The sequence below is a fragment of the Rutilus rutilus genome (assembly GCF_951802725.1).
Source record: "Rutilus rutilus genome assembly, chromosome: 11".
NCBI lineage: Eukaryota > Metazoa > Chordata > Actinopteri > Cypriniformes > Leuciscidae > Rutilus > Rutilus rutilus.
The window spans coordinates 32,466,794-32,481,786 of record NC_140216.1 but is presented as its reverse complement, the minus strand read 5'-3'; the positions used below and the strand labels follow the sequence as shown (position 1 = coordinate 32,481,786).

At 37.3% G+C, this 14,993-nt stretch overlaps 1 protein-coding gene across 1 annotated transcript; it reads right to left on the bottom strand.

The window, feature by feature from the left end:
• Positions 1-11,332: 11,332 nt before the first annotated feature.
• Positions 11,333-13,943, bottom strand: LOC311299704 (tapasin-like). The gene is made up of 6 exons (XM_084423492.1): positions 13,835-13,943; positions 12,561-12,920; positions 12,106-12,429; positions 11,743-11,844; positions 11,525-11,553; positions 11,333-11,400 (listed from the first exon to the last, which is right to left on the bottom strand). The coding sequence occupies exons 1-6, from the start codon at positions 13,866-13,868 to the stop codon at positions 11,389-11,391; spliced, it is 861 nt and encodes a 286-aa protein (XP_084279618.1). The 5' UTR covers positions 13,869-13,943; the 3' UTR covers positions 11,333-11,388.
• Positions 13,944-14,993: the final 1,050 nt, after the last annotated feature.

Genomic DNA, 14,993 nt, shown 5'->3' with positions numbered 1-14,993 from the left:
CATAACAAATGTTTAAACTGAGAAATTTTACAATTTTATGCACAAAATGAGTTCATTTCAAATTTGATGCCTGCTAGGTCTCAAAAAAGTTGGGACAGGGGCAACAAATAGCTGAAAAAGCAAGACATTTTTAAAAGATTCAGCTGGGAGAACATCTAGCAACTAATTAATTGATATCAGGTCTGTAACATGATTAGCTATAAAAGGGATGTCTTAGAGAAGCAGAGTCTCTCAGAAGTAAAGATGGGCAGAGGCTCTGCAATACTTTAAAAACATACTTTAAAAACGGTGTTCCTCAACATCAAATTGCAAAGGCTTTGCAAATCTCACCATCTACAGTGCATAACATCATCAAGAGATTCAGAGAAACTGGAGAAATCTCTGTGTAAGGGACAAGACCGAAGAACTTTACTGGATGCGCGTGGTCTTCAGGCCCTCAGACGACACTGCATCACTCATCGGCATGATTGTGTTAATGACATTATTAAATGGGCCCAAGAATACTTCCAGAAAACACTGTCAGTAAACACAATCCGCCGTGTCATCTGCAGATGTGCTGAAATAAAGCTCTATCATGCAAAAAAGAAGCCATATGTGAACATGGTCCAGAAGTGCTGTCATGTCCTGTGGGCTAGGCTCATTTAAAATAGACTATTTCAAAGTGGAAAAGTGTTCTATGGTCAGACGAGTCCAAATTTGACATTCTTGTTGGAAATCACGGACACCGTGTCCTCCGGGCAAAAGAGGAGGGAGACCTTCCACCGTGTTATCAGCGTTCAGTTCAAAAGCCAGCATCTCTGATGGTATGGGGGTGCATAAGTGCATACGGTATGGGCAGCTTGCATGTTTTGGAGGGCAATATGAACGCTGAAAGGTGTGTATATATAAAGGTTTTAGAGCAACATATGCTCCCCTCCAGATGACGTCTATTTCAGGGAAGGCCTTGTGTATTTCAGCAGGACAATGCAAAACCACATACTGCAGCTATTACAACAGCATGGCTTCGTCGTAGAAGAGTCCGGGTGCTGAATTGGCCTGATCTTTCTCCAAGAGAACATTTGCCGCATAATTAAACGAAAAATACGTCAAAGACGACCACAAACTCTTCAGAAGCTGGGAACCTATATAATGTAAAAATGGGACCAAATTCCAACACCAAAACTCCAGTCACTCATAACCTCGATGCCCAGACGTCTTCAAACTGTTTTGAAAAGAAGAGGAGATGCTACACAATGGTAAACATGCCCCCATCCCAACTTTTGTGAGACCTGTAGCAGGCATCAAATTTGAAATGAGCTCATTTTGAGCATAAAATTGTACAATTTCTGTTTAAACATTTATGTTATCTGTGTTCTATTGTGAATAAAATACTGGCTCATGTGATTTGAAAGTCTTTTAGTTTTCATTTTATTCAAATTTAAAAAACGTCCCAACTTTTCCACAATTCGGGTTGTAGATACAAATGTCATTTACATCTTTTAGTTTAAAAAAGCCTAGTTTTTGAAGAGTTCGCATGTCCTTACATGCTAGAACAAGTCTGTGATTGAATCTGGACATAAAGCAAAATAACTGTAAGATGTACGTAATTTATAGAAAAAAATACTTTTACACAGGAAATTATGGAATATTTACATATTTACAGCGGGTCTATTCACACATTTTTCTGGACCTTTTTACGGAAGGTAAAAGTCGCTGTAATAGGCTACTGCTTGTATTGTGCAATAATGAGCAGTGATGACATAACACACTTTTAATATCTAGGCTCTTTTCTGCATCTGTATGTGACATAACACACAACAATTTGATATAAAATCTGCTGTGAAATCTTACACAATCTAACACAAATCAGCTCAGAAAAATGAATAGGGGAGAGCGGTGCACAACTTAACGCGGGGTTAGTTGTAACACACTTGTTTTAAATACTTCCACACATGCTAGCATGACGAAACTTGGTGTATTTACTAGTTGCCATATCAACACTAAATAGAGAAAAAATTGCGACCAAAAAAAAAAAAAAAAATGGGAAGATATCAATAGACATTTATTACACCATAGCAAAAGTATATTCCTTAATAACATTTTTCATCTCTATTTTTTGTGTTAATTTAAAATTAGACAAATCTGATATTATTTGAATCTCCAGTATGTTATTTCACAGTTGATATAGTTCTTTAATGCTTCGCCAACTAGCAGAAGACACTAGCAGGGTTTAAATCATTTGTGCAGGTGGGGCATGTTGTCACACTGCATTACAATGAGCCCCTATTAGAAATATGCTATTCTATACTATAGCCTACTTTTATGAATTCTATTGAGAAAACACGAGAGAAGGGTGAATAAAGACTGAGAGTCAATTTTCAGAAATGACTGATTATTAATATGTTTTGAACTATGTTGTATAGCTGTTTTCCTGTGTTCGTTGTCAAACTCAAAAAAAAAATATTTTTAATTATTAAAAAATGCCATTATTTTATATGAAAAAGTTAATAATTGTATTTTATTGAGAAAATATTTTAGTTTGTCTTGTATATGTGTTTAATTAGATCAGATAGCATTTTAATCTGTCATATGGTCATGTTATAATGTGCCCCACCTATGGGGCATGTTGTCAAATTTCCCTTCCATTCTTTCGGGGTATATCAAGAAAAAAGTATATAGCCTACTGTATTAATAAAACAAAACCACATAATTACTAGACATGTGGGAAATTAATGTGGGAAAAAATAAATACTCCGAACCCTAAGTAGATTTACACAAACTGAGAAAGTCAAAAAGCGTTACTTTGTGCCCCGCTCTCCCCTATTGTACTTTTTATGAGAAACTGACCTTTTACATATGGATATTAGTTTTTGATATTAGATATGGTTTAATAAAATATGAACAGTATATAATAGAAACACTAAAAATGTCAGGGATAGGCAACGTCGGTCCAGGAGGGCCGCTGACGGTTTTGCATGTTAAAATATATTATGGTTTGATTTTTGAGGATGTGAGTTAACTTCATTTATTCTTCCCTCTTTCTGAAATCATCTCAGTGACTGACAGCCCACGCGTGAGTCAGTCCAGCAAACCTGTTGGTATACAGCAGAAATCTGTCCCACTGGAAGAGGCCTTACCAGAGTATTTATTGTGCAGCCCATCCCGGTCCAGCAGCACCACCAGGAGGAGATCAGCTCAATAAGTCTACAGAAAAATGTTTTCTTCCAATCTGTTGTATGTACAGGGGGGCTGAATACCTGTCCCAACACCTCAGGCATTCCAACAGCAACAGCACAATAAATTTCAGCAAAGATCTGTCTAATAATTTGCATAATTTGTATTTTTTTTAATGCTCCCATTTTCTTTTTTCCCTACAAGGGAGTAACCTTCCCCAGCAGGCTGATTTTATCCAGAATTGTCCTAAAACAAAAGAAAAAGAAACACATGGAAAATATTAAGACAGGGGTGCAATCTTAAAAAGATTACAAAATATGATGCAGCCGTATATAATTTAATATTTCTGGACACTCTAATTTGGTTAAAACATATGTAGACATACAGTAGCATGCATGACAGCACTACAAAAAACAACAAAGTGAATGACTATTGCCTTATCTACTGGTTGTCTTATTGTTGTGTGCTTTATAGTGTGAAGGCTATTAATTCTAATACACAAGTGAGACTACTGGAAATATTACAAATAGGTTGTTGCCTTACCTCCAATCCACACTGGCCGAGTTTTTAGCCCCGGTAAATACTGATTTGCGGCCCTCATTTTAATACATTCAGCTGTCTGCTACTTGCTCCTTAAAACAAGTTTTGCCTCAAACCACAGCAAATGAAGCCGTGCAGTGGTAATGCAGGGGTTAAGTTCACATTTTTAAGAAAGAAAGACCCATGGCTTTTAACACTTGTTTCGCTAGCTATTAGAGTAAATTAAAACACAATTTCAATTATAGGTGTATTCCTCGGTCGCCACAGAAGAACTGTCACCCTCCATTTTCTTTGAGGAAAAAATCCTGTCGTAGCCGGCGCGGCTAGGCTGCGAAGGATCCACTTGTTTTATCCTTTGCTGCCCGGGGAAAGAAGGACGGTAGGCAGAGTTGCCGGGTCTGTGCAACAAAAGTGGCCCAAAAAGCCCATCAGCTTTTTTCCATTGGGCGGTCGAATTCTCCACTGGATTTGTATGTCTAAGGGATGTTTTGAGGGTGTTGGAGCGCCAAAATCATACTTATGGGGGTGGAAATCAGCCAGCGGAATATATTTTTACCCACATCAAGTTAATGTAAGGGCGAGAGTAGGCGGCAATACAGAGAGAACATTAAGATTATCTTTGTACAAAGAGAACAAATCACAGTTGTTTAAACCAACGAGCATTAAGCTGTGTCGTCAGCAAAATCGCATCGTGCTTTTGATCAGCGCAGTCTGTGAATTTGAATAATTGTGTTCGGAGAGGACCAACCTGGCGCAACACAAATATCCTCCAAAGAAGAGCCCCTAAAAAGAAGAACCCATTCCCCTGGTGGAATGAGCACATACACCACCTAGAGGCGAAGTCAAACCACACGCCTCATAGGCCGCCGAGATAGCACCCAGTGTGACATTCTCTGCTTAGTGACAGCAGCTCCTTTGTTTTCCCCCTCAAAATAGACAAACAATTGCTCAGATCTACACCACTGGGCTGAGCGGTCGACGTAGATCTTCAAGGCCCTCACCAGGCAGAGGCCGAAAGGTTGCAACAAAAGCCTCCAAGACCACTTGCTAGGAATGAAAAGGGGTCGAAGCGACCTTAGGAACATACCCTGGCCAAGGTCGCAACAAGACTTTAACCAGCCCCGGGGCAAAGTTAATATAAGAAGGGCTGACAGAAAGAGCCTGCAGATCCCCTATTCTCTTGGGAGAGGACAGAACCACTAAAAAGACCATCTTAAGTGTTAAGAACTTTTCTGACACTGACTCCAATGGCCCAAACGGATGATTCGCCAGCCCTTCCAGAACGACAGCTAAATCCTAAGAGGGGATTCGCACAGGGTGGAAAGGCCTAAGCCGTCTAGCCCCTTGCAGAAAACGAGAAACCAGGGGGTGACGTCCTACGGAAACACCTCCCAAGGGCACATGCTCAGCAGATATAGCCACCACAGACCGGAATAGATTAGCATGACCCGCTCAGGAGCCACCCCCACAGCTTCCATAAGTCCGGACGGGGATGTCAAATCGTACCCCGGGCCTGCGTCAGCATCTGAGGGCAACTTTCACTGATTAATGATTATTTATGTATGACATAGCTACTAAACAAAAACAATATTACTTTTGGCAACATTTCTTTTTTAATTAAAGCACCATTTATTATGACAAAATGTTCTAATATGTGTCTTTATCAACCAGTCAGTACAGGCAGGGTCATACACAGACAGGCAGTCCATACAAACAAACACAACAAGGCAGGGAACAGGCAAGAAATCCAAAAACCAAGAGACATGAAAACAGGGAGAATGCTCGGAATTGCAGTGTAACACTAAACAAGACTTTGCAGGGAATGAATGTGAAAACCAGGCTATTACACTGTAAAAAGTGAACAGTTGGATCAACTTAAAAAAATTACTTCAATTGGTAACACCTAAAGAAATTAAGTTTTCTCAACTTAAATTATAACGTTTTTCAAGATAAAACGTGATAATTTAAGTTGAGAAAACTTAATTTCTTTAGGTGTTACCAACTGAAGTAATTTTTTTAAGTTGGTCCAACTGTTCACTTTTTACAGTGTATATTGTGAGTTAAACAAGGTAATGAGACACAACTGAAAACAATGAGTAGTGATGGCAGTCTGACACTGAAGCTTTGATACGTTCTTCAAACCATTAACTACAATTCCATTTGAACCACTGCTCCGAAGGTTGCTTTGGTACGGAAAAATAGGTAGGGTAGGTGCGTGCTCTAGATTTATTTCACTCATCTTAAAGCCTCCTGTCCACATAGCCGGGATAATTTAGATGAAGCCTTGGCACTTCACCAGGCGAGGTCGCTGTTACCCATATGGAAAAGGTTTGCTAAAAACTCCTGTGATTCTTATATGTTCCAACAGAATATTGTAAGGGACATATATGCTGCGAAAACCACATATATAAATTGTATAATATTAGTGTATTTTTAATCATATTATGTCATATATGTCCTACATACAACTGAAGCCATATAGATTTTCATGATGTAAAAACATAGGAAAATAATGCTAATTTAATATGAATGTCCAACATGGATGTGTATAAAACACAGTGCAGTTTACCAATCAGTATAAGGCTGTACTTCACTCATGCTTGTTCTTATCTTGTCCTAAGTCCAGCCCTATGCCTGTAGTCAATCATGGTTACTGTATACTGTATAATCAGCCTTAGATGAAACATTTAAACTACGCACACAAGCACACATTTATTAGAGTGTGTTCTACAAGATACAGTTGCATATTTCACATATAAATAGTTTTCATTTTAAATCCTGCATCACCAGATTTCATTTTCATTTGTGAAAATTTCTCTAAACATTATCACAGTACTATGGTATACAACATGCAGTTCTATTCTTAACATATAACTTTCCTAAATGTCGAAGTGATTCTTATGGGTAAAATAAAAAATAAATTCTAAAAAAAATAATTCAGTGGCTTAGTAAATATCACAGCAATAATTAACTTTATTCACTTAATAAAATCTCTGAATATCATTTACTTGATAGTTTGAGTTGAACATAACGAAATAGGCTAATTGACTAAAACTCCAACAATTAATTTTGTCTGAAATTTACAGTTATATTTAAGTTTGAAGTTTTTCACTAAAATAATTTAGTATTTGACTAACCAATTATTTATTTAAAATACACTGAGCTAATAAATTTGTGAAATTTCCATCACCATATTTGAGAATGGATAATTAAAATGATCTGTTTCAAGAACCACAAATATTACTTAAATAAAATCAATATTATTAATATTTAACACGCATAAGAAATTAAGTTTACTCAATTAAAACAATGCGCGCACCTCCTCCCTCCCCCTCCCCCCCTCCCCCCTCCACTCTGACGTGACGACAGCTCAGCGGTTGAGTGAGCGCGCGCTGTTTGAATTCTCTTCAGTCTTCAGAGAGTTCTCCTCTTCTCTTCTCAGCGGCGCAGAATTGGTGCATTTCCTCTGTGAAATTCAGGTGTGTGCATGTTTTATTTGATCTGTATAATCATTAATGTGCTTTAAATCATTTTATTTAATGCGAAAGAACATACAGAGATGCAATGTTACTCACCGAGTGTCGGCTCGCGTCTGCCTTTTCGCATGATTGTAACGCCTTGCATAAACACACGACTATATTCCTAAAGATAATGAATATAACTAATTTGGATGATAAAATGTCCTCAGAACTGTGCACTATTTGTTTATTGGCAGGTTATGGAGTCAGTCGCGTCGCAGCATCTTTCGGCTGTGAGTGACGCAGGACGGCGGTGTAAAGTTAGAGGCTCCCCCGCAGAGGCGAGTCCATCTCCGGCTGGAGAAACAGCGCTGATCCGGTGGATACTGGATAACAGACCGGTTGATTACACTTGAATTACTTTAATGTTTAGGCCTAAATGTTTACTTTTTACTTCGAAAATGTTTCTTACATGAGTTTAAATATTGTATACGTGTTAAAATTATTATAAAATATGCTGTATTGCTGTAGGCTACTCATCGACAATAAAGGCCAATGTCATGTAGTTATACTGGTGGTTGTATGGAATATTTTTTACAAAGGTTTAGAGGAAATAAAAAAGTTAATATTACTGGCATATAAACACAGTTAATATTACTCATAAATATTTGTTTTTAAATGTTCTCCCCAAATTATTTCTACTCAATTTCATTTGTTAATGTACCAAATGCAGTTACTCAGATCTATTTAATTAGTTTTACTTACATTTACTCAGTTAATACAGTGTATGTAATTTATTTCACTGCTTAAAAATCTAATCAATATTCTAAGTGTAAAAATGTTTCACCAAAAAAAAATTGAGTAAATAATATTAAAAGTTTTTTGAGTGAATCACCACCAGAGTTCATATACAAAAGCATATTCCTGCCAATTTTCAACATTTTAATCACTGTTCTAGAAACATATTTGACTCAACTTTGTTCATTTGCAATAATATGTTATGATTTGTTCACAAACAACAGGCCCAGACAGTTCACAATTAATGTAAATGCACGGTCTTACAATGTCATTGCTTTAACTGCTCTTTCAAATCCTGTAGGAAAATTAACAGTCTTCATAAAGGTCAGTGATATTCTGACAGCTAGTAGTAATCCTCGAACCGGCTTCTGCACTGTGTACAATTTAAAGGGATACTCCACTTTAAAATGAAAATTCTGTCATCATATATTCACCCTCATGTTGTTTCAATCCTGTATGAATTTCTTCTGCTGAACAGAAAGGAAGATATTTAGAAGAATATCAGTAACCAGACAGTTTGTGGTCTCATTGACTTCCATAGTAGGAAAAAAAGTCAATGAGACCAGAAACTGTCTGGTTACTGATATTCTTCTAAATATCTTCCTTTCTGTTCAGCAGAAGAAAGAAACTCATAAAGGATTGAAACAACATGAGGGTGAGTATATGATGACAGAATTTTCATTTTAAAGTGGAGTATCCCTTTAAAAATTTGCCAACTGCATATAAGTGAATCAGATGTTGGTCATCAAAACATGAAATCTGTATGAAACACATAAACAAATGACACAAAATGTGTATAAATTCTATATGACTTTAATTTGACTAGCATATGATTCAATATAAGAACTTTAAATGATTTATATATAAATTTTATATGAGTTTTATATATTTCTACTAATACCATACACATTTGCATACTTTTGTCATGTAAAACTCATATAAGTCTTTTAACAGTATTCATATATAACGCAAAAATCCCCTACAAGTTGTATGTGTGCTATTTAGTATGAAAGTGGCCATAATCGGTCTGATTTTGTATAGGACATATATTGGCCTTATATGAAACACAGAAGGTAATTCTGGCCGATTTAAGTAAGGAAGATATATGGTTGCTGTATATCAGGGATAGGCAACTTCGGTCCTGGAGGGCCACTGTCCTGCAGAGTTTAGCTCCAACCCTAATTAAACACACCTGAACAAGGCAATCAATGTTTTCAGGATTACTAGATAGATACAGGCAGGTGAGTTTTTATCAGGGCTGAAGCTAAACTCTGCAGGACAGTGGCCCTCCAGGACCGAAGTTGCCTATCCCTGCTGTATATGAACCATGCAGGTTTTTTTCATATGGGTACTGAAGCTTCGAGTACAAACAATTTTCAAAACAATTCTTCTAAGTGGTTCAGTGCTTCACCAAAGCTTAATTTGCCCATCACTAACTAACTATGAGTGCTGATGAGTCCAGGCAGAGAATTATGGGAGATGTAGTTTGTGAGGGAATGACAATATTCTGATGTGGAGTGCCCTCTGGTGGCTCTCAAGGACACTCCAGCTGGTGACCGTTACAGTGACTATTATAATTTTATAAATGCTTGTATAATAATGACTTCATGAGTTCATGACTCTTGCTTCTCATCTTACGTACTACACACTGGTCTCTCGCCACACCACTCCTACTGACATTAGAAACATGATGAGCAGTGCATCAAAGCCAATGATTCAAAAACACTTTATGAACACATTTTTCCACAACTCATATGAGTTATACTGTATATGTCACATTTATGACACGTTTTCATTTTCAAGGTGACATAATAAAGTGTTTAACAGGTGTTTAACAAATAATAAAAATAAGCCATGCAGGATCTCTCTTACTGACTTCTGGGTTCTTTTCCCAGCTTCCTCTGTCTTTTGTATTAAAGTCCTGTGAAAAACACTGAGTGGCAAATGTGTTCACTAATAAAACAAGCAGAACATATGATATAGTGATGATGAATTATTACAAATATGACTGATATTCTCTATGGCTAATATTCACCTCTTATCATTTGTCACCTCATATGAATACCAAACCCCTCTCCGAAACAACAGAATAGGAAATGCTTTAATGCTTTATTTTTTCTGACCTCATTAACAAAAAAATGACACAATGGTCAGTTTTATAAATAAAATGTAATGGGTGTGGGCCTCTTTTTATGCAATATAAATTTGAATTATGCCAGTTCTCTTCATTTGACTAGTACCATGAATATCAATAACATATTCTCTTCCCTAATTCACCACATCATGTGCTTTCATTGTTGTTGTCTTGCTGTCGAGTCGGACTATAATGCCTACAGAGAATATATGCTGTATGGAGATAGAACATATGGTTTTGTTTAATTACGGTTATAACTTATTTGTCATCTTGCTTTTATCCACTATTAGTACAAGCCTCATGTAGAGGACCCCGTCCAAATGATGGCCAAATCTTTACTGAGGAGTTTTATTAAGTTTATTTTCACACAGAAGATGAAGCGTCCGTTTTACTCCAGAAAATCACAGTAAGAGCTGAATAAAACACAGTAACCTTTATAGTGCGCATTAAAGTCTTATCCATAAACTCTCTCTCCCTTATATTATCATCAACATACACAGCGAATTACACAAAAACACAAGTTACAATTATTATATTTTCACAGCCTTCTTTGATCATATTTACCAAGGGTGCCAATAATTCTGACCATGGCTGTATATATTAGAACCCATAAGATATATTTCTTTGTTTTTGTTCGAGTTTGTTAGAGAAAATACAATTCAAATCTGCAAAAAATGCAGCAAGAGTGTGTTTAGTTTGAGAAACACTGTTTGTTAGTTTTTACTTTGTCAGATACAGTAATATAACATGAGTTTGGCATGAATGTGAGATCAGATGAGTGATGATCAGAACAGTCCCTTCACACTTATCAGGTGTCTTTACATTACATATATTCTCTGTATTTCATCTGTTTATAATACAAATAAAAAACTTTGTTTAATAAATGTAATCTATCTGCTGCCTGATCCCCCCCAGGGACTTAATGATTTAAGCGAAAGAAAGGCTGGTGACATCTTAATGGGATATAACTTATTTAAAGCACTACTAGAACATCTGTAGACAATTGAGTTTATGTGATTCATAAATCTCTGTTCATGAAAAAAGCTCAAAGCTCAGACTCACAAAACTACTGTCTTGCAGTATTTAAAATACAATCAATTTACATTTTTTATTTATTATTATTATTTCCAGAATCTGTACAACCATCATTAAAAATATTTTTATATAAAAATACTTGCAGAGAGTAACCAACCCAAACACAAATACAGCAATCTGAAATTCTCAAGCAAAGACTGAAACACAATGTAAAACAAGAGCAGTTTCTCTGCACACTATTCAGCTTCAAAATCCCCTCCAGGTCCAGCTTTACTTCTCCTTCTACACAACAGACAGATATAAAATAAGCAGACAGACAGTTATACAGGAGAACTAACGACAGCATCGATGAATTTTAAAAATGAAATTTGAGAGTGTGATTTAGCAAAAAAAATATGTTATTTACCTTATTCTCTAATTCAGTGTCACTGGAGTCTAAATGAAAAAAAAATTGACATGCTTGGATATTTAATACATTCCAGGGCATTTCATATTACAAACACAATTCTAGTCTGTATACTGCATTATGATAATTATTTTTTTACAATGGATCAGGTCATTTTATCATCAGTTCACTTGTAAATATCTCTTCTGTGTTGCAGTGATGTTAGAAAACCGACTCACCAGAAGAGCTGAACGTCCAGTAGAGAAACTTGATCATGCCGTAAAGCAGCAGAGCAACAGCGACCATCGCCATAGAGTCTTCAATAGAAGGAGCGCTGACACCTGATATCAACACAATATCAAATCAAGAGTTGCAGAACATTCTGACTGACATAAATATTCTTTTGGAAATTAAAATATGAATCAGACTGTCATAAAGACTGTCACTTGTCGCCGCCTACTAGAGTATCCTGCAGAAAGAATCACTGAAAATCCCCATCATTGAAATATAGACAATTGAAGTGGATGTGAAATTATTCAGGGTTAATGATTGATCATAAACACTGTCTGAAAATGATGTCAGTCTAGGACAGTATAACTCACCAATCACACTGAGTGTAGCAGTAGCTCGCCGTGTTCCTCCAGCGTGTTTGGCTACACAGGTGATGTCACCACCACGACCCAGCCTCATCTTACCCGAGTCCAGCTCCAGACGACTGCTCTGACTGAAGGTGCCGTCAGACGCCTGTCTGTGACCCGTTACACCACCCTGACCCAGAGAGTGGGACTTCCCATCAGCCCCGGTGAACTCCCAGCCCAGATCCAGAGTGTGAGGAGCAAAACCAGACGCTTCACACTGGATCAGCAGCAGCTGCCCAGGAACCAGCAGAGGAAGAGGAGAAGGGTAGATGGACAGAGATGGAGGCTCTGGAAAGAAACGAGGCAGTGATGGTTACTAATAAATAAATAAATAAATAAATATATCAAACATCATATCCATAATAATTTATGCAAATCTGACTTGGTTAAAGCAGGTTCAGAATATACAATCATCTCACCAACTATCTCCAGGTCCACGGCTACCTGAGCCAGCAGATGTGGAAGATACACTGTGCAGATGTAAGTTCCTGAGTGTCTCACTTGAGATTCTTCCAGAATCAGAGATGCATTTCCTGTTTCATAGAGGCCTGTGATGTCAATATCAGCTCCGGTCTCTGATGTCTCTGCAAACCGATCGTTCTTGCCATCGTAAGCGAGAACCAGCCGTCCTTCACCCCGGAACTGATAACGCCACTCGACAGAGAATCCAGAGCCGTGAACTGGAGAAGACGGGTCGACCCAGAACCCACAGTCCAACAGAACCGGTTCTCCCAGTCTAGAGCGGACCAGAGCAGTTTTACTGGAGACACTGAGAATGACTTTAAGAAAGAGAGGAAAATAGGAAGCATAGTGAGCAAAGAAAGTGTTTAACCATCATTAGAACAGAAAGGTTATTAATTACTTAAAATATAAGATACATGAACTGCAAAATAGAATTGGAATGCAAATTAAAAAAATTACAATGCAAATAAAATTTAAAACAGCACATTAGGCCCTATCTTACACCCGGCGCAAAGCAGCGCCTAGCGTGAAGCAAGTGTTTTTTGCTAGTTTCAGTCCGACGCAGTTTTCATTTTCACGTCCTGCTCCACGTTGTTTAAATAGCAAATGCATTTGCGCCAATTGTACGCCCATGGGCGTGCTGGTCTGAAAACGAATTGTTGGCGCGTTGCTATTTTGAGGCAACAGAAATAGACTGCGCCATTGACCAACTGAAACCTGGTTTAAAGTCAATGGCACAATATTTTTTTTTGCTATTTAATGAACGCGTTAGTAATGTGTGCCTATAGGCGGGTCCACAACGTGCGTACACTCTGTTTATTAAACACACAGGGACGCACAGCAGCACACAAACACGCCAAATGCGTAAATAGCGAATCTGCCATGGCGCGAGCGCAACTGGCTTTTAAAGGGAATGGGAGATGATACTCTGATTGGTTGAACGCACGTAAATCCCAAAACACACCCATTACTCATTATGAGAATAGGGACAACCCTTTTAGACCAGACCATTTTTCCCGTTAAACTAGCAAAAGTGGATTCGGACACGACCTAAGTGAACTTGCGCCGTGCACTATAGACCATGCGCTTAGATCGTTAAAACAGGGCCCATTATGTATAACTATGTATAATAATAATTCTTAATATTATAAATTATATAATATACATCATTATTATGTATTATGGAAGTAATATTTTTCTGCCAATACATGAGCAATTTAGGTTTTTTTACCTTTTGGCTCTTTAGAAGCTGAAGGCGCTCGCATGATATTGGACAACGTCAGCTGCTCGTCAAGCCCTTGTGCCGCCACTGAGAACCAATCAGCTTGCAGGTAGACTGGACTTTGTTTTGCGCCACTGCATATTGCAGTATATTTGTTCCAAACGAAAATATAATACTCCGTGGTCGCTTTTGATTTAAATGTCTTTTAACCACTCACTGTACCAGAATATACACTAAAACCACTAAAATATTTCTCGACAACGTTTATTTTAGCCTTTCTAAGAAATTATTAGTGTGTCCACTAGGTGGCGGTCCAAGCCAACAATAGTCTTCCAAAATCGCCCAAAAGTTTTTTTTAACCATATCACATGGTTTCCCGGAACAGAGTGCAGTTCAGGACAAATAGATAACCAAACCTGTATAACTAGTGTAGTTTTATGCATCATTTACATATCGTTTTTGCAAGTGGTGAAGACTGTATAGGCCTACTGCAAACCTTGCTCGAACAAAGGTTGAATGATTTTTACAAAAAGGTTACAGAGTTCAAATTAGGCTACTTTATAATATAGACAATAACTAAATCATCAAGCATTTGCAAAATAAATAAATAAATAAATAAAATAACTGATAAACACATGAATGCTCTATAACAGTGTGATGGGGCCCCTTGAAATCTGCTGCTCTGGCCCCTCTGTACTCCGTCCCTATAAAGGAGACTTGCTAGCCACTTAATTTATAACTGGCAAAGAGCTTTAGTTTTAGTACGATCTGCATAATTTCCACTCCACCACAAAATATTAATAAAAACATTTCTTTACTGTTTTGTTCTTTAAAGCAGCACTAGGTAACTTTTCAACCTTCATAATATATTTCCAAGACTCTTGTGATGGACAAATTTTAATCATTCTGTGTCATTTTTCAATGTCAATCTTTTCACTGTTTACATGTTTATGCCCAAAATGCTATAATATAGTTGACTGTCATTCTCCTCTACCCTGTGTACATTATTGATTAAATAGCCTAACATTAGCCTATTTAACATCGTTACAGGCACGATCGCGCATTCATTCAACTATTTTAAGAGACTGGAATAAACACCAGCACACACAAGCACAAGCAATCTTTTTTTATAGTCAATTTAATAAAAAAATGTAAACCCAACAGGTAT

What these genes read in the sequence shown, in the direction of transcription:
- LOC311299704 (XM_084423492.1), bottom strand. Translation starts at nt 13,868, where the DNA reads ATGCGAGCGCCTTCAGCTTCTAAAGAGCCAAAAG. An exon ending in TGCTACACTCAGTGTGATTG is followed by an intron (nt 11,845 to 12,105) that starts GTGAGTTATACT and finishes TGTTGATATCAG; the next exon opens with GTGTCAGCGCTCCTTCTATT. An exon ending in CTGGACGTTCAGCTCTTCTG is followed by an intron (nt 11,554 to 11,742) that starts GTGAGTCGGTTT and finishes TTTTTCATTTAG; the next exon opens with ACTCCAGTGACACTGAATTA.